Source organism: Cicer arietinum, chromosome 6 (assembly GCF_000331145.2).
Source record: "Cicer arietinum cultivar CDC Frontier isolate Library 1 chromosome 6, Cicar.CDCFrontier_v2.0, whole genome shotgun sequence".
Classification (NCBI taxonomy): Eukaryota; Viridiplantae; Streptophyta; class Magnoliopsida; order Fabales; family Fabaceae; genus Cicer; species Cicer arietinum.
In genome coordinates, this window is record NC_021165.2 from 34,711,434 (window position 1) to 34,736,747 (window position 25,314).

Sequence of the window (25,314 nt, forward strand, 5' to 3'; positions counted from 1 at the left end):
AAAATAAAGCATAAACCTGGATTAAAGAAACATACACTTCAAACTCAACTTAAAATAAAAACATACATTTATAAACATAAAAAAGATATATACGAATCAAACTGAGCACAAACTTATTGTGCTTTTGCTCTACAATCACCCCTTGCTTGCTACTGTTATTGGCTCGTTGATCCATCTTTCCTAGCCATAAGCCAAACACATCAAGAACAATGGTTAGATATTATTAATTATCATTATGCAGCGAAAATATTATAACAAAAAGCAAACCAATAAATTTTCTAAAACAAACATAACATAAATAAAATAATATGTATTACCTTGCAGATATGAAAACCAATAAGCAGAGAAAATGAAACAACAAAATTAGTTATATGAAATCATATCAACAAATCTAAAAACTAACAAAAATAAATAAATTTAATAATATAATTTACCTGTCAAAAATGAAAAATGCATAGATAAACTTGTGTAAACCAATAAGTAGAAATAATGAAACAAAAACAAAAACAGTTTTAAGTTAGTTATATAAAAAAAATCAGTAGATAAAAAAGTAAATAAATATAATTTTTTTTTCACAACAATCTGACACCATCAAACTGAATCAAAAGATTTATAACAAAGATGAACAAAAACGAGATAAAAACACATCCCTAATCATGCAAAAAAAAATAAAAATATCAATAAAAATCCTAATACATAAAACAACATCAAAAAAAAAATCAAACTCTATAAAACCCAAAAGCAGAAACAATAGCTAAATAAAAACCCTAATCATTATAAAAAGAAATAAAATCCCTAATACAAAAATAAGAACAAGTGTGAGATAGATAAGAACACGATTAACAGATTTAAAACAACAGAGACGAAGAAAACAGTTTTAAAAGTTTAGAATAATTATAATCATCAAACTGAATCAGTAGATAAAAAAGGTAAATAAATATAAAAAAAATTTAACAACAATCATAAACCATCAAACAAAATTAGAAGATTTATAACAAAGATGAAAAAAAACGAGATGAAAACACAACTCTAATCATACAAAAAAAAAATAGAATCTAAATCAAAATCCTAATACATAAAACAACATGAAGATAAAATAAAGTCTAGAAAACTCATAAGCAGAAAAAATAGCTAAATCAAAATCCTAATCATGATAAAAAGAAATAAAAAAAACCTAGTACAAAAATAATAACAAGTGCAAGATAGATTAGAACAAGATTTTACAAATTGAAAACAACATAGACGAAAAAAAGCAGTTTTTAAACACGAGATTGAAAAGTTTAGAACAATCATAATCATTAAACTAAATTAGATAATAAAGTAAATAAATAAATAAATAAATATAAATTTTTTAACAATAATCCTAAACCATCAAACGGAATCATAAGATTTATAACAAAAATGAAATAAAAGAGATGAAAACACAATCCTAATCATGTAAAAGAAAAAAATGTTAAATCAAAATCCTAATATGGAAAACATGCAAAAAAAATAAAATAAAAATCAAACTCTAGAAAAATCAGAAGGAGAGTGACTTTCGAGTGTTGAATTCTCTCATCAGTCACCCTCTCGAACCATAATTCTCTCATCACACACATAGAACTCAACACTTAGAAGTCACCACAATGAACCCTAATTATGTCAAGTCTCAACGGCGACTAACGTCCTTTCTTTCTACTACAGGTAGTTATCACTTACTATCCCTTATTTCTCAACTCTCTATTTTTTCGTCTAAACTTTTCAATGTAGTGTTTAAAAACTACGTTTTTTCGTTTGTTGTTTTAAATTTGTAATCTTGTTCTAATCTATCTCACCCTCGTCCTTATTTTTGTATTAGGATTTTTATTTATTTATTTTATCATGATTAAGGTTTTGATTTAACTATTGTTTCCGCTTCTAATTTTTCTATAGTTTTTTATTTTTCATGTTATTTTTTGAATTAGAATTTTGATTTAACTTTTCTTTTTTTGTATAATTAGGGTTGTGTTTTCATCTTTTTTTTTTTATCTTTGTTATAAATCTTTTGATTCAGCTAGATGGTTTATGGTTGTTTTTAAAAAAAATTATATTTATATAATTTTTTTTATCTTCTGATTCAGTTTGATGATTAGGATTGTTAAAAACTTTTCAATCTCGTGTTTAAAAACTGCATTTTTTCGTCTATGTTGTTTTAAATATGTTAATCTTGTTCTAATCTAACTTGCACTCGTTCTTAATTTTGTATAAGGATTTTTTTATTTCTTTTTATCACGATTACGGTTTTGATTTAGCTATTGTTTCTGCTTTTGAGTTTTCTAGATTTTATTTTATCTACATGTTGATTTATTTATTAGCATTTTGATTTAGCCTTTTTGTTTTTTGCATGATTAGGTTATGTTTTCATCTCCTTTTTTTGTCATCTTTGTTGTAAATCTTCTAATTCAGTTTGATTGTTTGGAATTGTTGTTAAAAAAAATTATATATATTTTTTTATTTACTGATTCGGTTTGATGATTATGATTGTTCTAAACTTTTCAATCTCGTGTTTAAAAACTGCATTTTGTTGTGTCTGTTTCTTTAAATATGTTAATCGTTTTATAATCTATCACGCTCTTGTTCTTAATCTTGTATTAAAGTTTTTATTTTTATTTTAACAATAATTCAACCCGATTGTGACCACTCGTTTAATCCACGACCCATTGTACTTGCAACCCATTCTCTATATTGCAGAAAGTTAGACCTGTATTTTCCAACCACAGTTTAGACCGATTGATATTTTTGACCTTACCCGACCTGTTATCCGACCCTAACTTCCACCAAACACACCTATTTTTTATAAAGTATAAATACTTGACAAACTAACAACATTGATATTGATACACTAACTGATATCGATATTGATAAAATAATGTTTGTAAACTACAATACACTATTAGAATTCTCAACTATACCAAAAATACAATTTTGTCCTTCATAAATTTAACCTTTGCAAAAAATTTAGGATTACAATTGTAAATTACTCTAGCTTTCTGCACAAAACTCAACTTCTTCAAATTTTTGTCATTTTGAAATATTTCTGCTTTACACACTGCAACACTCCAACATTTCTGCAAATCAAATAGATTCACATAGAAGAAAATCAAACAGATTCACGGAGAAGAAAATCAGAGAGATTCAAGAAGAAGAAAATCGCAAATGGAATAGCATAAAGAAGGGGTTGCCACAATATGTGATACAAGTATGGTCAAGATTTGTCACTTCCTCCTTCAAACCCATTCTAATTTTCAGTTCTTCCTTCTATGGACATTTACATATGTTATCTCTCTTTTCGTTTTTCAAATGGACTACAGGAGGTTCAACCACCACCACTAAAAAGGTAACCCACCTTCTTCATATTCCTTTGCATTTTTTTTTGGTTTTTTTTTTTTGTACTTCTAAATGCTATTTGTTTGGTCTTTAATCTTTTCTTAAAAACACTATTTCTTAGTTCTTTAATTATTCTTGGTAGCCCATCTCATTTCATATTCCTTTGCATTTTTTTAGGTTTTTTATTTGTACTTCTAAATGTTATTACAAACTGAAATTGCATCTTCATCTTTAGATTTTCTTGACTCTTTAAGTTCCAAATCTTTTGCATTTCATCTTCAGAGATATATTACAATCTGAAATAAATGATTAATTTTTAATTTATGTTTATAAAATTTGCATTGGTTATCTCTCTTTCATTTTTCAAATAGACTACAGGAGGTTCAACCACCACCACTAAAAAGGTAACCCACCTTCTTCATATTCCTTTGCATTTTTTTTTGGTTTTTTGTTTGTACTTCTAAGTGTTATTTGTTTGGTCTTTAATTTTTTCTAAACCTCCATGACAAAAAAACGTAACCCAACTTCTTCATCCTCTTTTGCATTTTATTTTTTAGGGTTTTTTGTAGTTCTAAATGTTCTTAAAAAAATTATTTCTTAGTTCTTTAAATTATTTCTTGTTTGGTCTTTAATTTTTTCTAAGCCTCCACCACAAAAAATGTAACCCAACTTCTTCATCTTCTTTTGCATTTTAATTTTTAAGTTTTTTTTTTTTTTGTATCTATTTTAAAAACACTATTTCTTAGTTCATTAAATTATTCTTCATAACTCATCTCATTACATATTCCTTTGCATCTTTTTAGGTTTTTGTTTGTACTTCTAAATATTATTACAAACTGAAATTGCATCTTCAACTTCTTTAGGTTTTCTTGCCTCTTTAAGTTCCAAATCTTTTGCATTTCATCTTTAGAGATATATTACAATATGAAATAAATGATTAATTTTCAATTTATGTTTATAAAATTTGCATTGGTTCACAAAAAATAAATGCAACACCATTGAATGACATTAACACCTCAAAGGAAACTTGGAAAATAGCAGTTAGGGTCACAAATTACTTCACTATTGTTAGTAAAAATGGGAATGTGCACGATGAAGGTATTTTGATGGATCAACAGGTCTACATTTTAACTTTTTCTTTATGTTTGGTTAATAAATATCTTTATTCTATCGGTTAGTATCTCATTTTATATATTATTTTTTATGAAAAGGTTGATTAAATACATGTTGTTATACGACAAGATGATTCTTTTAAATGGAGGGACAAACTCAAAGAGAATCAAACATACATCATCCATAACTTTTCAGTTTTTCCAAGTATTTTCCAGTTCAAAGATTGCCTCCATGAATTCAAAATTGTTTTTAATTCTACTACTTTTGAAGAAGATATTGATCTCCCTAAAATTCCACCAACTCAGTACTGTTTTGTGTCTTTTAGCACCATTTTGAATGGGCAGAACCCTCCTAACAACTTAATTGGTAATACTATCGTTTCTTTTTTTTTTCTTCTTTTTTTTTAATTGAATAATATATGTGTTTTATATTTTTTGTGTTTCAATGGATAACTTATCTTTTTTATTTATAGATATAATTGCGGTAGTGGATGAGGTAATTTCTTCAACTTCAACATCATCAACCAAAAAAACTTGTGTCACCGTCAAAATCAAATATCTCAGATAACAACAATATTTACATTTAATTAATATACTATAAAAAGCATGTTTCAAATGATATTATTCATTTGATCAGCAGAAACATCCTTACTTGCTCCCTATGGGAGGCTTATGGTACACAATTCCTTAATTATGTTAATGTTCACTCCAACTCTGGTCCCATCATTGTAATCTTCCACCATGCATGAGTCAAGCCTCCAGAAGTTATTATTAATTCAACACAAGTACTAATTGTTTAATGAAAGATTTCGTTTGTTACAATTTACTTAAATGTAGTTGTTAATTAACTAGTTCTATATGGCAGGAAACAACAGACACACAATCACAAATGCATGGAGTGAAACTAAACTTCCTATCAATGAAAACACGCACCTAATCAAGGAATTCAGAAATCAATAAGTTGACCAACTCTTTACACGTGTCTTCCCAATGTTGCAGTTATGATTTAGCTTGATTAGAGGTCAAGTGATTTTAATTATGTCGACCACTCATCTTCAGTTAGAAGTTTTGTTTACAAGTAATGAGTCAAGCCTCCAGAAGTTATTATTAATTCAACACAAGTACTAATTGTTTAATGAAAGATTTCGTTTGTTACAATTTACTTAAATGTAGTTGTTAATTAACTAGTTCTATATGGCAGGAAACAACGGGCACACAATCACTAATGCATGGAGTGGAACTAAAATTCCTATCAATGAAAACACGCACCTAATCAAGGAATTCAGAAATCAGTAAATTGACCAACTCTTTACAAGTGTCTTCCCAATGTTGCAGTTATGATTTAGCTTGATTAGAGGTCAAGTGATTTTAATTATGTCGACCACTCATCTTCAGTTAGAAGTTTTGTTTATAAGTAATATTTTTTCTATTAAGTAGTCAATTTTCAATGAATGCAGGTTACCTGCAATAGATGATATAGGTAACTACATTTAGGGCAACCAACTACAAACTCTCACATCTTCATCTCAATATACTTCACAAGAGAAGTTTATGTACAATGCCTAAGCTAAAACTCTTCGAAAAAATCAAGGCTATTGGACATGTAACTATAATTTCATAACACTATTTTTATGTAGATATATACATTATTTAATTATTATAATTTATTTAATTACAACATGGTTTTTAGGAAATGATTTGTGTCACTGTGGCAAATCTGTCAAAGGTTGTTCCAGACAAATTCGGTTGGTTTTATCTTTGTTGCATTAATTGCACAATCAAAGCTAAAGAAGGGATTACAAATTATCAATGTAAATGTGGTGTTCAGGTTGACGAACCAATTCCAAGGTACATTAAACTTTAATAGATGGTGTTTTTTATATTTTAGAAGTATGTAATTTCATTTGTTCTTCATAATTCAAAATATATTGTCCAATCAAAGTTAAACTAAATGGTTAAAATTTTCTAACTTATAGGCATATGAAATAAAGTAGAAACAATTTGTATATTATTAAGGGTTAGTGTTACTATATGAAATGTTTTCTCTTAACTGTCATATAAGGATATGAATTTGTTCCCAAACTAAAAGCAAATAGCTCATAAGAGTAGTTCACAATAATTGCTTTTGTAACCTCCTTATGTGGGACCAGGATTGTACTTCACTACTTGGAATTTCAGCACTTCAAATGAGGAAGAATATGATTGAGGAATGTATGTAGTGCTTAGTCCAAGTAGATTCATAGTTTGGATATTTACTGTTTACCACATAATATGAAATAACTTGTTTACTTGAAACATGTTAAAGGCTGGTGATACTGACATAAGGATATATCCATCAGAACTTCAAGACATAATGGGGACCACTCTAGCTTTTCGTCTACAACCATCTTCAAAATAGTGTTATGTTAATAAGTCATTGCACTTATGGATGCAATTATGTAACAATTTCAAATTGAAGAGGTATTCAAACCACATATTGCCTTATTGTATCTTCTAATTGTAATAAATAATATATATTAAAAACTGCACAACTTAAATTAATAGAAGTCCATTTTCAGAACACATCTAAAGGAGAACCGAGTCGTGAACTTCTTAGTAAAGAAATATTATTTGACACTGTAAGTATATCTACATGACTCTGTATAAGTGCATCATTTTGATAAATACATTCTAATTTCATAAATCTTTATGACAATAATCTAATTAATTCCTACAAACTTTATGAAATATGTAGCAATCATTATCAATGACTGGTGAAAACGATATTGAAAATGTTCAGTCAGCTACACCAGCTAAAACGCCTCCAACTGACGACCAACAAGATAATGAGAGTAACGATGCAATTGCAAGTGTCCAACTACCATCAGCAAAATCACTCAAGAATATCAAATGTGAATAGGAACTACAATGAAATTATATGCTTGACAGTAGATGATGTCATCAATTATGTTAAAAACTATTATTATATGTTGTAATCCTAAGGTCTAATTATATTTTGGTGTGTGAGTCATGTGATATATATTCCCAAATCATGTATTGTTGTAAACACTAAACACAAGTACACTTTTTGGTTCAATGTTATTATTATAGGAGGGATGTTTAATTGATTAATGTCTTTAGGAACAGTAATATGAAAAATGTTGATATGTTGTCTATTGAAAAAATATAAACTCAGTGATTATCCTTATATCTCTATATTTAAAAAATTATATATGACTGAAGAGCAAATTGATTACTCTCTTAAATAATAGTATTTTTTTTTTTTTTTTGCATAATACAACATAAGTTACAAAATTAGGCTATAAAATAACTCAAATTTTCATACTTTATAAATAATATATTACATTTTATTTTATGAACCAATCTGGTTCGTTTATCTTATAGAAAATCAAGTCATATTTTATTTTTTTCAATAATTAATATCAATCAATAATGGCAATTTAGTACAGTACAGTCCTCAAAATCAATATGGTTTGAAAATATACAGTTTAATGGCAATTATGACTTTTGTGAAATATTGATAAAGTTTTTGGTTAAGCAATATCAAATATTTATTGTTCCTAAATTAGTTTAGCAATTTCATGTAGTTTTTGGTAAGATTAAAACATATAATATTGCTTATCAATATGATATAAATAAAACTTTATATTTAACATGAAAAAAAATTAACCTCCATCATGAAACAATAACTACCTACATCATGAAACAAAAATTAACCTCCATCATGAAAAATAAAATTTAACATGCAACAATAATTTTTTTACCCAATCGAATGAAATGTAGATTAAAGGGATAAATTTATTTATTCTTTTTTTAAATTATTACTACTACAATGTTTATAATCATGTTGTGTAATAGTCTAACCTTTTTTTAATTTTATATCTACATCATGCAGGAAATCATAAAAGATAATATGGATGATTACACTATTGTTAGAAAAATGAGAGCTACAAAATCAAGACATAAAAGGAAAACTATATTGGACAAAAGAAGAGGATGAAATTTGATTGTCTCTTTACTATGTCAAATCCCAATTCTGAATTAAATGTTATACATCATCATCAAATAACTCATTTTTCTGATATTACATTATGTATTAACAACAAAAGTTCAATATCTTATTTTAATTAGAGTTGCACCTCAAACATAAATACAAAGGGGGAGTGTTATACAAAGTCAACCACATTCAAATTTCTGCCATCGGACAAAGGGAAAGCAATTGTCTGGGCTACATGCTTTGGGGGCTAATCTTTTCAAAAAATTTCAAAATGATGATTCATGTTCATGTTCAACATCAAAAGCATACCCAAAAGTGCTCCCAATAAACACACAAACGTATGAAAATGACAATAGCGATGATGACTTACATGTCTCGGATCCTGAATTCGATGATAATGAAGGTACAGACCATATTAGCCAAATATGTGATTTATCTTTTGAAAATCATGTACAAACTAAATGCAAATGAACAAACTAAAATGATTCCCTTAATAGATGCAGTTGATGAACATGAATACATGTCTGAGCATGAATGCAATGATGTCGCAAATAGTAATACTGATGAAGATGAAGTTTTCCTCAAAAATAACACATTTGAAGAATCTGCCAATAGACAAGGTCTATTTATGCACTTTAAGGTTATAATTTAATATGTTAGGAAGTTGTTAATATTAAATTACTTGATGTTGATTTATTTTAGTATATTCTGATCTTGGCAATGCCATGATTAAATGCAATTATTGTGGAGCAAACATGTGGTACCAAGAACGAATGAACAAAAGTTCTCATTATGCAAATCCAAAATTTTGCCATGTGTTGTGGCAATGGAAAAGTGCAACTTCCCCTACTAAAGACACCACTACTTCTTCAAAAACTTCCAACAACATATTAGGATGTATAATATGATGTTTGCATTCACCTCTCTAGCAGCAAAGTTGCACAATAGGTTTAACATTAGACGAGGACCACCAAATATGAGAATACAAGGTCAAACATGTCACAGGATAGGCACTTTATTACCACTATCTGGTCAAACACCCAAGTTTGCACAACTATATATTTATGATACTGAAAATGAGATCCAAAACAGAATCCAAGGATTCAGGTAAACTTATTATCTGTAAGTATTATGTTAGCATTTTTAATATACATTTTATCAATTGTATTATGTTCAGTAAGCTTCTATAACAATAAATAAACACAAAATTGAGTATACAATTTCATATAGCTATCAGACATTCATTAATATATATATATATATATATATATATAGATAGAGAGAGAGAGAGAGACAGAAATGTCATGCTAATTTATAATTTTTTTTAATCTAAAATATCAATATATTAGGGATTTCTAAATCATATGTCTTAAAAATAATTACGTGTGTCCTATCACATTTTTCAATACTATCTTAGTAAGCACTAACAATTTCATATTATAAATTATGAATATATAGGAACAACAATATTGATCAACAGACAGTTCAAGAGCTTAGTAACATGCTTTACCAATACAACATACATGCTCAATCATTTAAAATGGCAAGAGTACGGTTGCAAGATAATCAAGTGCATGATTTGAAACTACACTTGATTTCTGAAAGATCATCTGATGGAAGATTTTATAACCAACCAAATGTGTCTGAAGTGGTTGCACTAATAGTTGGTGATGTGGATACAGGTTCAAAAAGAGATATTATAATGGAGACACAAAGTGGTAAACTAAAAAAGATTGACGAGTTCAATAGTTATTTAGCATATCAATATCCTTTGTTATTCCCTTATGGTGAAGATGGTTATAGACCAAAAAATTGCTCATAGAGAGACAGTGGGAACCAAGAGTGCTAAGTGGAATCGACTTACAATACGAGAATGGCTTGCATATAGAATTATGTCAAGAGATCATGAAACACAAACAATAATGAGATCAAGAAGATTACTCCAACAGTTCTTGGTTGATGGATTCACAATGATGGAGGGACAAAACCCCAAGTGGTTGAGAAACAACCAATCAAAATTGCGAGTTGAAAAATATCACAATTTGAATGATAAACAGGGAAACAGCCAAGTTCAAGGTTCAAATAGGGGTAAGAGAGTTGTGTTACCAGCAACATATGTCGGTAGTCGTCGTTACATGGAGAACTTATACTTTGACGATATGGCTATTTGTAGCTATGTTGGATTTCCTGACCTTTTTATTTCATTTACATGTAATCCTAATTGACCAGAAGTCCAACGATTGTTGGCATCAAATCATTTAAAAGTTACTGGTCGTTCAGACATAATTGCAAGGATATTTAAAATGAAGTTTGATGAGCTACTAGCAGATTTGACAAAGAAACAAGTTCTTGGCAAAATACTTGCATGTAAGTATTCTTCTTAATATTTATAAATAGTTTATATGTTGTAAACTTATATGCTCATCATGTGATAAATGGAAAATTTACCTTTGTAGATATGTACACTATTGAATTTCAAAAGCGAGGTTTGCCACATGCCCATATCTTGATATTCCTTCATCCATCAACAAAATACCCAACACCAGATGATATTGACAAAATAATTTCAGCTGAAATTCCGGACCATATTGGTGATCCAGAATTGTACAATTTGGTCAAATCACACATGATACATGGGCCATGTGATTTATCAAACCAAAAAGCATCGTGCACAAAAGATAGAAAATGTACAAAGTTTTTTTTCCCAAAAAGTACCAAGATAGAACAATTTGTTGATCAAGATAGATTTCCAGTGTATAGAAGAAGTCATAATACATGAACAGTTGAGAAGAATGGCATCCATCTAGATAATCGGTTTGTTGTCCCATACAACCAAGGTTTGTTTCGTAAGTATCAAGCTCACATCAACATGGAATGGTGTAATCAAAGTACATCAATCAAGTACTTATTTAAGTACATCAACAAAGGTTGTGATAGAATAATTGCAACGATAGTGCCAAATGAATCATCGTCCGGAGAACCAGAAGTGATGAGATTAAACAATATCTTGATTGTAGATATGTCTCACCCCAGTGAAGCGTGTTGGAGAATCTTAGTTCACCTTATGGATGGAAGCAAATAAGGTATATCCTCAAGCTAGAGAATTAACATATAGCAAATTTGTGTCCAAGTTTGTATATGTTAAAAGAAAAAGATTTTGGAAACCACAGACTAAAGGGTATACGATTGGAAGACTTATATGGGTTCCACCATATACATGAGAGTTATATTATTTGAAAATGATGCTCACTCATGTCAAAGGCCCACAAAGTTATGAAGAAATAAAGACATTTTCTAATTTTATTTATGATAGCTTTCAAGATGTACGTTTTGCAATGGGGTTGCTTGGAGATGATAAAGAATACATTGAAGCTATCAAAGAGGCACATAATGGGGATCTGGATATTTCTTGCGGAAATTTTTTGTCACCATGCTCTTGGCAAGTACTACGAATCGACCAACTCATGTGTGGAATAAATGTTGGCATTGGTTAGCAGATGGAATTTTATATGAGCAAAGAAGGATCTCAAACAACAAAAGTATATAATTAATTATCCAATTACTATATTTTATTATGATAATATTACTCCAACTACAATAGTGGTCAATTGTTGTTTGTTGATACTAAACTATATTAGGAATAATATCTTTAAGTTATCATACTAGAAACATATTTGATTTGCTGCACAAACTAAATGGTTTTTTTTTTATTGAATTCATTCATTTGTTTTTATATGTTACCTTACAAAATAATTTGATTTGCTGCACAAACTAAATGGTTTTTTTTATTGAATTCATTCATTTGTTTTTATATGTTACCTTACCAAATAATTTACTATTCCCAATTCTTTCCAAACAAAAAATATATACACATCGTCATACCAAATTTAATTAGTTTTATCGATATCAAGATATAATAGATCTCATGCTATTACTCCATCTACAATAGAATTAAAAATTTCTATATCATTAGATTTGATGCTAAATGATGAGGAGATTCAAAATTTAACCCTCGTGCAAATTGAGAAACATTTGCAAGATAACAGAAAAAGCTTAAAGGAATACAAGTCAATGCCATATCCAAAAGGATATGTGATGACACAATTGGGGAATAGACTCATTTATGAAGAACGTAACTACAATGTAGCAGAACAATTTCAAGAGTTTCAAACTTTGTACGCAACACTTACAGGTTAGTTGACAATTGTTTTCAAATAAATTTGAATATGATTTTTATTCAATAGTTTTAATTTTCATTATATTGGTTAAAAATAGATGAACAAATTGTCATCTTCCTTAAAACCATGAAAGTTGTGGAGGAGCAAAAGGGGGGAGTATTTTTTCTTTACGGATACGGTGGCACAAGAAAAATATTTATGTGGCGAACGTTGACTTCAAAAACACCTTCACGAAAGCAAATTGTGTTGACAGTGGCCTCAAGTGGAATAACATTACTATTGCTACCAGGTGGGAGAACAACACATTCAAAGTTTAAAATTCTTGTTCCTACACTAGAGTCGTCTCCATGTAATATAAATAAATGTAGTGATCATGCAGAATTACTGAAGGCAACCCAATTAATCATATGAGATGAAGCGCCTATGGCTCATAAGTTTTGTTTTGAGGCACTTGATAAAACATTGAAAGATATCATGAGTGAAACTAAGTTCAAAAATACTATCTTTGGAGGCAAGGTTGTAGTATTTGGTGGAGATTTTAGGCAAATTTTATCGATTATCCTAAGAGGAAGCCGATCAAATATTGTTAACGCAACAATTAACTCTTCATATATTTGGGATCATTGTCAAGTGTTAAGACTCACAAAAAACATGTGTTTATTGCCAGCAATGCAAAGAGAAAATATGGATGAACTTAAACAATTTTAAGAATGGATCTTAAAATTAGGAGATGAGAAGCTTTCATAGCCTAATGACGGTCATGTAGAGATCCAAATACCACCAGAGTTGACAATCACTAACTTCAATGATCCACTTCAAGCAATTGTTCAGAGCACATATCCAAATTTAATCCAAAATTACAAGAATGAAGATTTTTTGCAATGTAGAGCAATTTTGGCATCAACAATATAGATTGTTGATTTGATAAATGAATATGCGATGAGTTTAATACCAGGTATTATTATTATTATTATTATTATTATTATTATTATTATTATTATTATTATTATTATTATTATTGTTATTGTTATTATTATTGTTATTAAACCTTTATTTATATAATTATAGTTATTGAATTATGTGTATATCCAATTAATATCATTGCTTGATTGCACTAATTATAGGAGAAGAAAATGAGTATTTAAGTTCAGATTATGTTGATTGTTCAGAAGTCATGGAAACGAATCTTTTGATATCCTTACACCTGAATTTTTTAGCACATTAACTACCTCAGGCCTTCCAAACCACAAAATAAAACTAAAAGTTGGAACTCCAATCATGCTTTTGCGAAATCTTGATCAATCTGAAGGTTTGTATAATGGAACAAGACTTATTGTTACAAGGCTTGCAAATCATGTGCTTGAAGCAAAGATAATTTCAGGAAAAAATATTGGGAATTTAATATATATCCCACGAATGTCTATGTCACCTTCTCAATCACCTTGACCTTTCAAGCTAATTAGGAGACAATTTCCCATAGTTGTTTCCTATGGTATGACAATCAACAAATCACAAGGACAATCATTGGACTACGTTGGGATATACATGCCAAAGCCAGTCTTTAGTCATGGTCAGTTATATGTAGTTATTTCAAGAGTTAAAAGCAATAATTGGTTGAAGATCTTAATACATGACAAATATAAGCAAGCATCATATACAACAAACAATGATGTATACAAAGAGGTTTTTCAATCTCTTTGATTTGTAAGTATATTATTTTCTTTAATTATTCCATATGCAGACTTAAAAAAAATATACAACTATAGATATTGAAAGCATCTAAATGATCAACATAACATATAAATTTAGATAATCACTCACTTAATCAACTTTTCAATTAATTAAAAGGTGTTGCTCAATTATTTTGTAATTCAATATTGTACTTTAGACTAATCTATTGAGTATTCCATCATGAATATGCCACATTAATGCTTTACCATAATATACATAAATCTAATTTAACAATTGTGCTTAGTTTTATAGTAAAGAATACAATTAGCAATTTGGATTCTTTTTTTTTTTTTTTTTGTCGATTTTTGCAATAGAAAGACAATTTTTAATTATTATTATTTTGCTGAGATGGATCGTCAACTAACATTGAACATGTTATAGAAAAATTATACTATAGAGAATTTAGTCCAACCATTAAAAGTTAAACTATGTTGTTAACTCTATTTCTCACATTCTATTATCTTATCAAACAATTAAAATACAATTGAAATTACATCATAAGATCATATTAATTAACATGCATATTATGTTACCCTTGATGCAGATTATGTTACAGGGCTTTGGTGTAGATTATGACATTTGATGCGAAAAAATACCAGAAATGAAGTTGTCTTTCGACATTACAAAAGTTATTGATGATACATTACTAATTTAGCATCAATATCCAACCTACAACGATTGATAATGTATGGATGACATTTCTACTATAGACTTCTCTACATGTACAACATATTTTAGTAAACTATGATTTATTATTATATGTCTTTAATCAATAGCATTCAAATTCTATTATTACAATGGTTTCATTGTAACTTGCATGTCCATTTTCTTAAAAAATTATTTTCTACGAATCAATATTATTTGGGATACTCCATAGCAACTATAATACTATCGCTAATAAATCTTTATAAAATTTTAACTTTCACAACCACAACCACATCATAATTAATTTATTGTCATATTAATAATTTTAAATACAACTAATATATTCATTTGATAATTGTCGACTTCAGATAATTAACTTTATTTATTTTATTTTATTTATTATAAAAAATACTTAATTAAATAAAAATATATAAACGATGCACATATCACGGTAATATACTAGTAATTTACAAAATTAATTGATTTAATATAATAATGAAAGTTTAAAGTGTCGGACATGTCATCGAGGCATGTCGAACAACGACACATGTCATGGAAGGATTGGTGCTATATATTCAATCCAATGTTCCCAAACTACCAACAACAACAATACTCTCTTCTTCACGACATCATCTAGAAGCTTCTTTCATTTGTCATCTATCACTGTAACAGTTGCTTGTTTTCTCTCTATTCATAATCCATGGCGGGTTCTTCATCCCAAATTACTGTCCTCGTTACCGGAGCTGGTGGTCGCACAGGTACTCTCTTTTTACTCTATTCTTTCATGGGTTTCTCTTCAATTCTCGTTTTCTCACACCCAAAAAAAAATCAATTTTGGAATTTGAAATGCTGCTTTAGGGTTCTGCTATTGATTGTAAGAATTTCATGTTAGTTGACGAGTTTATTTAAATTGGGGTTCGGTGATTTATCTGTGTTATAAGAATTTGTAAACCTGATTATTATTTTTGTTAAATTGGGCTTTATTGTCAATTTAGGGTTTTTTCAGTACCCTAAAAATAATGAGAATTTGCTCAAATAAAGCTGGCTGTTCAACCAGAACACAATCTATGTTCATAGTTTAAGAAGTTAGTATCTATGAATAATAGATACCAACATGACACTGACAGTCGACACCGGTAATAGTATGAGAAAATAAATTAATTGAAAATAATAAAATGAAGGCGTCGTGTCGTGTTGTATCGGTATCGGTTACTGGGACATGTCATCAATCAAAGGTGTTGGTGCTACCGAGGTTAGTATTAATAATTACACTACCAACTGGCTATGGGTATAGACAAAGCTAATCAGTAAATTAAAAAATGTCATGGCAGGTTGTAGAAATGGTCTAATCCAAGGTTTTAAGTTGCAATCGCGTTAGTGTCATAGTCATGGTGACACTAATTTAGTTGATGCTGCTGCAATTGGGTTGTGATGATAGAGTCACGGTGACATAAAAAACCATGGAACAATCATGTTTGTGGACCCTTTTTTTCAAACCTTTCTCAAACCGATTGGAAATCCATTGAAGTCTTAGGTGACCTTTTCTTACATTTAGCAAGAAGTTGATTTCACGACTAAATCTGTGATCACCTAGTCACACGGAATTTACACTAATCAATGCATCAACTTCCTTGTAGTAAAAATTGAAAATTTTGTTAGTTGTGTGAAATTCAGCCTTGACCTTTCAAATGTTGATACAAATGTATGTGAAAGGTTTTGTTTTATACTGATTTTATTTTCAACATGGAAAAAGGTTGCAAATATTTAGATTTGATATTGATGTAGGGTACCATTTCGATATATTTAAGGTTTACTAACAAATGTGTAAGTAAATTCACCATTCTACGAATTTTATCTTCTAAACCCTATATTGTTTTCTTAGTTTTGACTAGTAAAGGTTGTTGGTTTTATTGACATATTAATAGTGATAATATGAAAATAATAGAATCCGAATATTATTGTATTAGTAGAAAGTATAAGCTCTAATATGAATGTATAGGCTAGTCCTAAATAAATGCAAATCAATAAATAAGAAAATATATGCTCATAATTACAGATTTTGTTCTCCTAATAATTATTACAGATCCAATATTATTTACAATACTCCTTCTCAAGCCTGCAAATGAATATTGATCATTGACAACTTGAAAGTTTGTTGGCCGAATCGTTCTGTTGACAAGCCTAAGTGTAGTCGATATGAGGTTTCTTAGGCGGATGATTTGACACATAATATAATATATGATTAGGAACAAATGGATCTGAGAGATAGTTAAAAATAGATTGAGGGGGAAAATGAAGTATTAATGCTTCACGTGAAATTTGAAACTTTGCTTTTTATTAGAGCTCAATTATGTTGTTTGATTCTGTATTCTTGTACATCTACTAGTAGAATAAAACTTGGTTGTATTTTGTAATGATTGAATGAGACAATGAGTCATATATATGTGCCAGTCATGTCATCAGACCGAAAGTAAATAAAGTATAAATCAAATTTTCATATGCACTACCTAATCCCAATGTTAAATTTTATTATATTCTGAACAGTCTTTGCTCTTTTTTTGCACTATGCATTTGAAGAGAAGTTCTCCATATGAGATTTGTATGTCAGGACTTCAGATTACTATATTTTAGCAGATTGTTTGCATATTTCATGCATTTTTTCTTGTTATTGTATGATATACAAGTTACTTGTACAATACTATAGTTTGTTACCTCTGTTTCATGCAAAATACGGAACGAGAGTTGTATTTTCCTTTTTATTGAAAATTGAGAACTCTCAATTTGATTTGTTGGTTAACTTTTCAGGACAAATTGTGTACAAAAAATTAAAAGAGAAGCGAGACCAATATATCGCCAGAGGTCTAGTTAGAACAGAAGAAAGCAAACAGAAAATTGGCGGTGCAGATGATATTTTCATTGGGGATATCAAAGATGCCGAAAGTATCGTTCCTGCAATACAAGGTATAGATGCTCTCATAATTCTCAGCAGTGCAGTCCCACAAATGAAACCTGGGTTTGATCCAACCAAAGGTGGAAGGCCTGAGTTTTATTTTGATGATGGTGCATATCCTGAACAGGTGCTAATATGCTATTACATTTTTCCAATGCATGCTAAGGACATTTTTAAATATATTGTTCTCTTTTAGCTTAAAATTTGACCTACTTTTTCATATGATAGGTTGATTGGATTGGACAGAAAAATCAAATTGATGCTGGTAAGATTAAGAAACCATGCTTTTTATCCATTAATCATAGGCAGCATTTGTTATGCAGAGTATTGCTTTTCATATTTGGGAGTCATGATTCCTAGAAATGCGTAAAATGTTTATGGAATGTGTAGAATACTCTTGGGAATGTTAGACAATGTTTACTACTTTACTTAAAGTTTCCCATCTTCTTAGGAATCTTGGGTTCCCACCCCTTTTGAAATGTTTTGCCAGGAAACATAATCGAAAAAAATCATACCAAATATAACAATATTCGACCTGAACTTAAGATTTCTGGTAAACTTTAAAGAGTCTTGCTACCGAAGTCATAATTTCACTCATACTTATGATATTAAAATTGTTTTATGTCTATGAACAGCTAAGGCTGCAGGAGTGAAGCATATTGTGTTGGTTGGGTCTATGGGTGGAACAAACCCTAACCATCCTTTGAACAGTTTGGGAAATGGAAATATATTGGTGAGTTATATTTTCTCCAATACTTCTAAATCACTTCATTTCATAGCATTTTCATCTTCCTTTTCTGTTTGAACAGATCTTACATTTTTTTTCAAAGCAGAATAGATAGCATCTTTTTTCATCACCTTTATCCTTTCATTTATATCTTTTGATAGAAAGAATGTAGTTTCATATTATTGCAGGTTTGGAAAAGAAAAGCTGAAGAATATCTCGCCAATTCGGGTGTTCCATACACGATCATAAGGTGCACTAGTTACTGTCCATGTTAAAATAGTATATAACTACTATCTTTTCAGTTTTGTTTTCACAGTTCCAAGTCCGGATGGATCACCTGTGCATTGCACGGGTCAAAAACACTAGAATTTTTTTTGTGATTAATGCTTTTAGTACCCTCAGCTGAACCAAGAAACTGGTTTGAATATACTCCATGATATTAACTCGATATCTGATTGTTTGAATTATCAAACTTTCAGAATATTTGGTGTCATTCCCTGGGGAAAGAAGAAAATATCTGCTGATATTTATAATTGTATAACGAAACATTTTTATCTTTTATGTAGATACTTGGTGAATATAGATATTTTATTGTGTGCTTTGTATATATCAGAAATTTAAGCATCTGTAGGAACCAGGATTGGGTATTTGGTAGAACTTGTTTCAATTGATAAACTTACTACCTCTGTTTCATTAGCAAAAGAAGTTATTTCCAAAATAAATTACTTTATATTTTCAACTTAACATTAATTATTTTATTCCAATTCTACTGCAAAATTAATACTATAGGCATCACTTCCAAGTCAATTATACTTCACTAAGCATTTATGGCAATGGTTAACACTCAATGGCTAACAAGGATAATTTTGTGAACTTATTACACTTTAATTTAGTTACAACTTTTCTTAATCAGTGTGTAAAAACCCCAAGTAACAATCAAAATAGGACGGATGGAGTAACATAATTGCCTGCGGTTTCTTCAATGTACTTCATTATATTTATGTATATATATTTAAAGCACTCTTGTTATCAAATGTTAATGTACTTTGTTGCTTATATGACGTTCTTATAAATGTGTTGTGATCATACGTCTGTAATGCATTGTATGTCCCAGTCAAACTTTTCTACTCTTTATTGGGAGTCGATGTCTATTCGTTGCTATTAACATGACACCAAAGAAGAATTCGACCCAATTATGTCTTATATGTTCTCACCTTCATTGTTATTCAGACCTGGTGGCTTGCTTGATAAAGATGGAGGTCTTCGGGAATTCATTGTAGGGAAGGACGATGAACTTCTCAAGACTGAAACCAAAACTATACCTAGAGCTGATGTTGCAGAGGTCTGCGTTCAGGTATATCTTTTATAGAACTTGGGTAGCTAACAAATAAAACCAGCTTCCAGACATACCAAAGCGCATGAGCGAATCACAAATTTAATCATCGAATTGTAGTGGTTAGGCAATTTGATTATTGAAATTAACACAATTTCAAAATAATTTCTGAAATCGAAAACCTTCGATCACATTGGTCTCTTGGACCAATATCAGGAACTATATTGAGCAATCCAATAGGACTAGTATAATTAAGGAATTTAATTTTAGAGATCATTTTAGAATTTCATTAATTTTAAAATATAATTAGCCAACGCTTACAATTTTATAAACCAAAACGGCGATTCAATCTTAAATACTACTACCCTGAAATGAAATATAAGTAAAAAGAATATCAAATATGTACTTGGTCTTAATTTTTAACTACAGATCAACTTTTTTTATATTATCTTTACTTATATTTCATTCTAGAGGGAGAATTGTTTTAGTGAGACTTGTTAACAATTCTTCATTATGTGTCTAACAGGTACTTAATTATGAGGAGACTAAATTCAAGGCATTTGACTTGGCATCAAAACCTGAGGATGCAGGTGCACCAACAAAGGACTTCAAGGCTTTGTTTTCCCAAATCACTTCTCGTTTTTGATTTTGAATGTGGTTGTCATGGTTTAAGTGATTATTGTATTTTCTTAATAAATAATAAATAAATGAAATAAATAAATAAATAAATATGATTTTTGTATAAGAATTGGTTTGAAACCCAAAGTCATTAGTGCTGAAGCAAATTACTTTGCCTCAAGAAATAAGTAAGATAGATATATTGCAAATCATATACGTCAATGTTGCCATTGAGAAAATTTCGTGTTTGGTGCTTTTCATATAAATAAAGTTTCATTTTGTTTTGTAGAATTAAATTTGTTTTTAGTCCCTCAAAATATGGTAATTTTATTTTTGTTCTCCAAAACTTTTGTTTCATTCTGGTGCTTCATTTCTGAAATATGTCACTTGCTTTTTATGTTTCTTAATTAATAATTAAAAATACACGGTTGTATAAACAAATTATAATTAAGTGTTATATTATTAATTATTTCTTAAAAAATTGTATTATATGAAAATTACACGGAGATAATTTATATTAAATTTATATTATTATATTTTATATAAATAATCTCTAGGTTGGTAGCAAGACATTTTTTGAAAACTTATACACAGGGTTGGGCTGATTTTCAAATAGGCAACTGTAGGAATCGAATGTGGAAATGCTATGAACTTTTCGAACACCAGCTTGGTTGGTATATCGTTTATATAATTGTATAAATTGTTTTTTTATTTATTTATAAATTTGTCATCTAAAACACAATGCATATAATGTTAGGGAGTCTACGAAGTAGTAGACTAGTGGTTTGTGTTGGAACACATTCAACAAGTTTATGGGTGTAAAAATAATCAAAAAGTTAAAACAATGACTGAGTTTATTGGTTTTAATGTTTTTGAAAATTTAAGTCCACCCCCACAGATACTCATATTTAACGTTTAAGTGAAAATCCTATTATACTCTTATTTATTTATAAAAAAAATGTTAAAAATCACCGTTCTTTACAAAAGTAAAACTAAAGTCCGAAAATGTTTTAAAAAAATTTCGGTATATTAAATTTAAAAAAAAAAATCGTTAAAAATGGATAAAATATTTGAGTTTATCAGAATAAAAAAAATTTAAGAAATTTAAAATTTAGAATACATTTATACTCTAAAAAATTTAATTTTAAGTTTTTCAGAAAACATAATTTTTCAAAGAAAAAAAACTAAATAAAATTACGAACCAGAATTTTTTTTTTATTTTTTACCGAAAAACTTAATTTAAATTTTCAGTATATATTTGTATATCTGAAAATTCAGTTTAAGTTTTTAGAACACTATTGAAAATGGTGGAGGTGAAATAATCTTTTTAGTAAAAAAATATGATAAAATAAATAATTTGTATAAATTGTAGGAGTGTCAGTATAATTGTGGAGTATAAAGTAAAATTTTCAACGTTCTTTATTATTTTCTCTTATAAATGGGATTAGAGGTAGTAATACCTAACCTTTAAACTATTATTAAGACATCAATTTAATTTCTAAACTATTATTAATTCATTAATTTAGTTTTTGAACTATCATTATCTCACATACTTTAAAACAATTGTGAGATTATTAATAGATTAATAATAATTTAGAAACTATTTATTATTATTTTTCAATAGATGAAAGGTCTAATTGAAAACAATGCTAATTTAAGGATCAAAATGATACTTTATTCAATAGGATCGATTGTTTAGGTTGTATTTCATTTTACTTACTTTTTAGCACCTTTTGAAATATTGTGTTTTGTGGAGATCAATACAAATTCTTATATGCAAGTTCAACTTAACCAAATGAGTTTGACAAATTAATAAACCTTAACTTTTTTATATAGCTAATGTTAATGTTAATTGTTAATAAATGTTTGAGTCAGAAATTACTTTATTACCCACCCGACTAAGACATATCCATATTGTGACTAGTCTGGACAATGGCTTATACTTATAAGTATTTAGTACACAGAAATGTAAATTATATAATGAAAAATAAGACATATGTTATAATAATTATATATATTTTTTAATGTATGAGTGTTGTTATAATAGTTTAATTATATAAAAATTACAAAAATAGACTTAACTGTGTTTTATTAGTCATTCTAATCTCTAAATACATTTTTAGTTAATTAATTTAGTTATTATTTTTTTGCTAGTTATTTTGGCATATAAACTACTAAAAAAATATTATTTAAAAATGTGTTTATAAATTAAGAGATTATAATATTACATACAACAACAATAAAAAATGATATATAATATCTCAATTATTTAAATTTTCTAAGTCTATCCCTTAACCTTGTATCCCGTAAACCTTAACTAAGTTAGACGAGTTATTTTATAGACAAATAAAGCTTAATTTGAGCTTTTTCATTAATTAAGATAAACTCAAATAAAAGCTTGGCCAAACAAAATTTACAGTTAACTAATTATAAATTAATATTTGAAAACTTTTTAAAATATAAAAATGATAGACGTTTATTTTATTAAATTAAAAGTTTATAGTTCTTTTCGTTTTGTCTGTTCAATAAAATCAAGAAAAAATAAAATATATTTTTTCAAAATTCAACTCGTTGAATATATTGTTGGTATCTTGACCTCGAAATAACAGAAAATATATCAGTTTTCTTTACCAAATTAATCAGTATCAAGTGCACAGCGGAATTTAAATTTTGAGGCATGCAAAGTTAGCAATATAGAAAATTAAAGAGAGAGAGAGTTAGAGAAGAAAACACAGAGATTTATCCTGGTTCGGTTGTCAACAACAACCTACGTCCAGTCCTGAAAATCCAATCGGATTTCAGATTTTCTTCTCCTTCAATAGAAAGAATCAATTACAGATTGTCCAGTTTCCTCCCTGAAACCTATCTATCTTAATGATCTCTTTCCTATTGAATACCCTCTGATCCTTGTAGATACTCGTCAACCTATCACAGAATCACAGTGCGACTCTTTCTTGTTGAACACTCTTCACCCAAGAAAGTAGCCACCAGTTTCTAGCTGGCTTTCTATCAACCCTTTGATCCTTGTAGACAATCGGCAGCCTAACACAAAATCAAAGTACGACTCTTTCTTGTTGAGACCTCTCACCCAAGAAAGTAGCCACCAGTTTCTAGCTGGATTTTCAACGTTCGTTTTGGTTCAAAGATTTATTACAGAAAGAATAAAAGACGTAAAACAAAAGGGTCTTCAATCTTTATGAATGTTGCTCCTCACAAATCTGGATATTCATGGATTGTTCTTGAGCACATTATCATTTCTCTTAGATTGTCAACAAACTGTATTGAGATCTGTAATCACAATTATGAAGTTGTTAGTTTGTTGCCATGAACCGTTTTTGAGAGCATAAGAGAAATTATGAAAGTTATGAAAAAGTTATGTAAAAGTTCTTAGAAGTTATGAGAATAAAGATTGAAAGACATCTTATATAGTTTCTGAAAAACCAACTACGAAATCGATTTCCCAATCGATTTTGTAAAGTTATAAAATGAGCTAAATCGATTTGCCAATCGATTATCGCGATCTTGGTTTTCTTTAATCTTGAAACTATACAAGCTAATCGATTTACCAATCGATTCTTTAAAACAACACTTTTCAGCAGAACATGTCCAGACCTGTATAAATCGATTGCCTAAGCGATTTCTGGGAAACTGTTTTAATAAAACTATTTTCAATCGATTACTCAATCGATTTGCCAAACTTCAGAGTTCACTGTGTTTTCAACAAGTTTATTTCAATCGATTTGCCAATCGATTGTTTTCAAAACAGTGGCTCAGGTTTTTGATGTCAATCGATTTGTCAATCGATGTGATTCAAAATAGTGATTCAGTTTTAATATCAATCGATTTGCCAATCGATTGTTTTCAAAACAGTGGCTCAGCTATTTGATATCAATCGACTTGTCAATCGCTTTGGTGTCATGTTCCTGAAAAGTTTTTACCTGGTGTTTAGTTCAATCGATTTGCCAATCGATTGCAACCAAACTTTATCAAAATTAAAGTGTTAACAATAGATTGTCCAATCGATTGTATTTGTCACAGGTGAGGTTATTTTTCAAATGATACTTTGTCAATCGATTTGCCAATCGATTTCCTCAGCACTGGAGTGCCACTGTGACTCATCCAATCGATTTACCAATCGATGTGTTACCATCAGGTTTGATTTGTGAAATGTTCAATCGATTTACCAATCGATTACTCTCCAAATCAGAGGCTACTGACTTGTGCAGTTTTCATTTTTAATTAAGCTAATCGATTGCCTAATCGATTGCACATTCACAAACACTTAAGATTTCCTTACACCCTTGTTATGAAATCGATTTCCCAATCGATTTACATATTCAGAATTCAACTTTTGTTGATTTCTTGTGTTCCAAGCAATTTGATCCAAGTGTGTAGGGTTTGATTATGGTTCCTGAAATCTTGCTCAATTCAAATATTAGATTTATCATGCATTGTATGAACATTGTTGAATTATTAATTATGTCAAAATTAGGAATCAAAGGATCAAAATCCAACAATCTCCCCCTTTTTGGCATAATTGACAATTCATACAATTGTAACTTGAGCATATCAAACCATTTCAAAATCATACCAAAGAAACCAATTCATAGCATTAAATATGTACCAATACAGATCATCAGAGCATGTGTCAAAATGTATCAAATCAGCATTACATTAT

The 25,314-nt window shown here is 29.0% G+C and overlaps 1 protein-coding gene and 1 pseudogene across 1 annotated transcript; both read left to right on the forward strand.

Annotated features, from left to right (window-relative positions):
* The first annotated feature begins 7,203 nt into the window (after positions 1-7,203).
* LOC101491555 (uncharacterized) lies at positions 7,204-14,333 on the forward strand (annotated as a pseudogene).
* A 1,268-nt stretch (positions 14,334-15,601) lies between these two features.
* Positions 15,602-20,875, forward strand: LOC101512195 (uncharacterized protein At2g37660, chloroplastic-like). The gene is made up of 7 exons (XM_004516432.3): positions 15,602-15,766; positions 17,814-18,085; positions 18,187-18,223; positions 18,594-18,691; positions 18,874-18,935; positions 19,916-20,039; positions 20,545-20,875. Exons 1-7 carry the CDS (start codon positions 15,709-15,711, stop codon positions 20,662-20,664), a joined length of 771 nt encoding a protein of 256 aa, XP_004516489.1. The 5' UTR covers positions 15,602-15,708; the 3' UTR covers positions 20,665-20,875.
* The last annotated feature ends 4,439 nt before the right edge of the window (positions 20,876-25,314 follow it).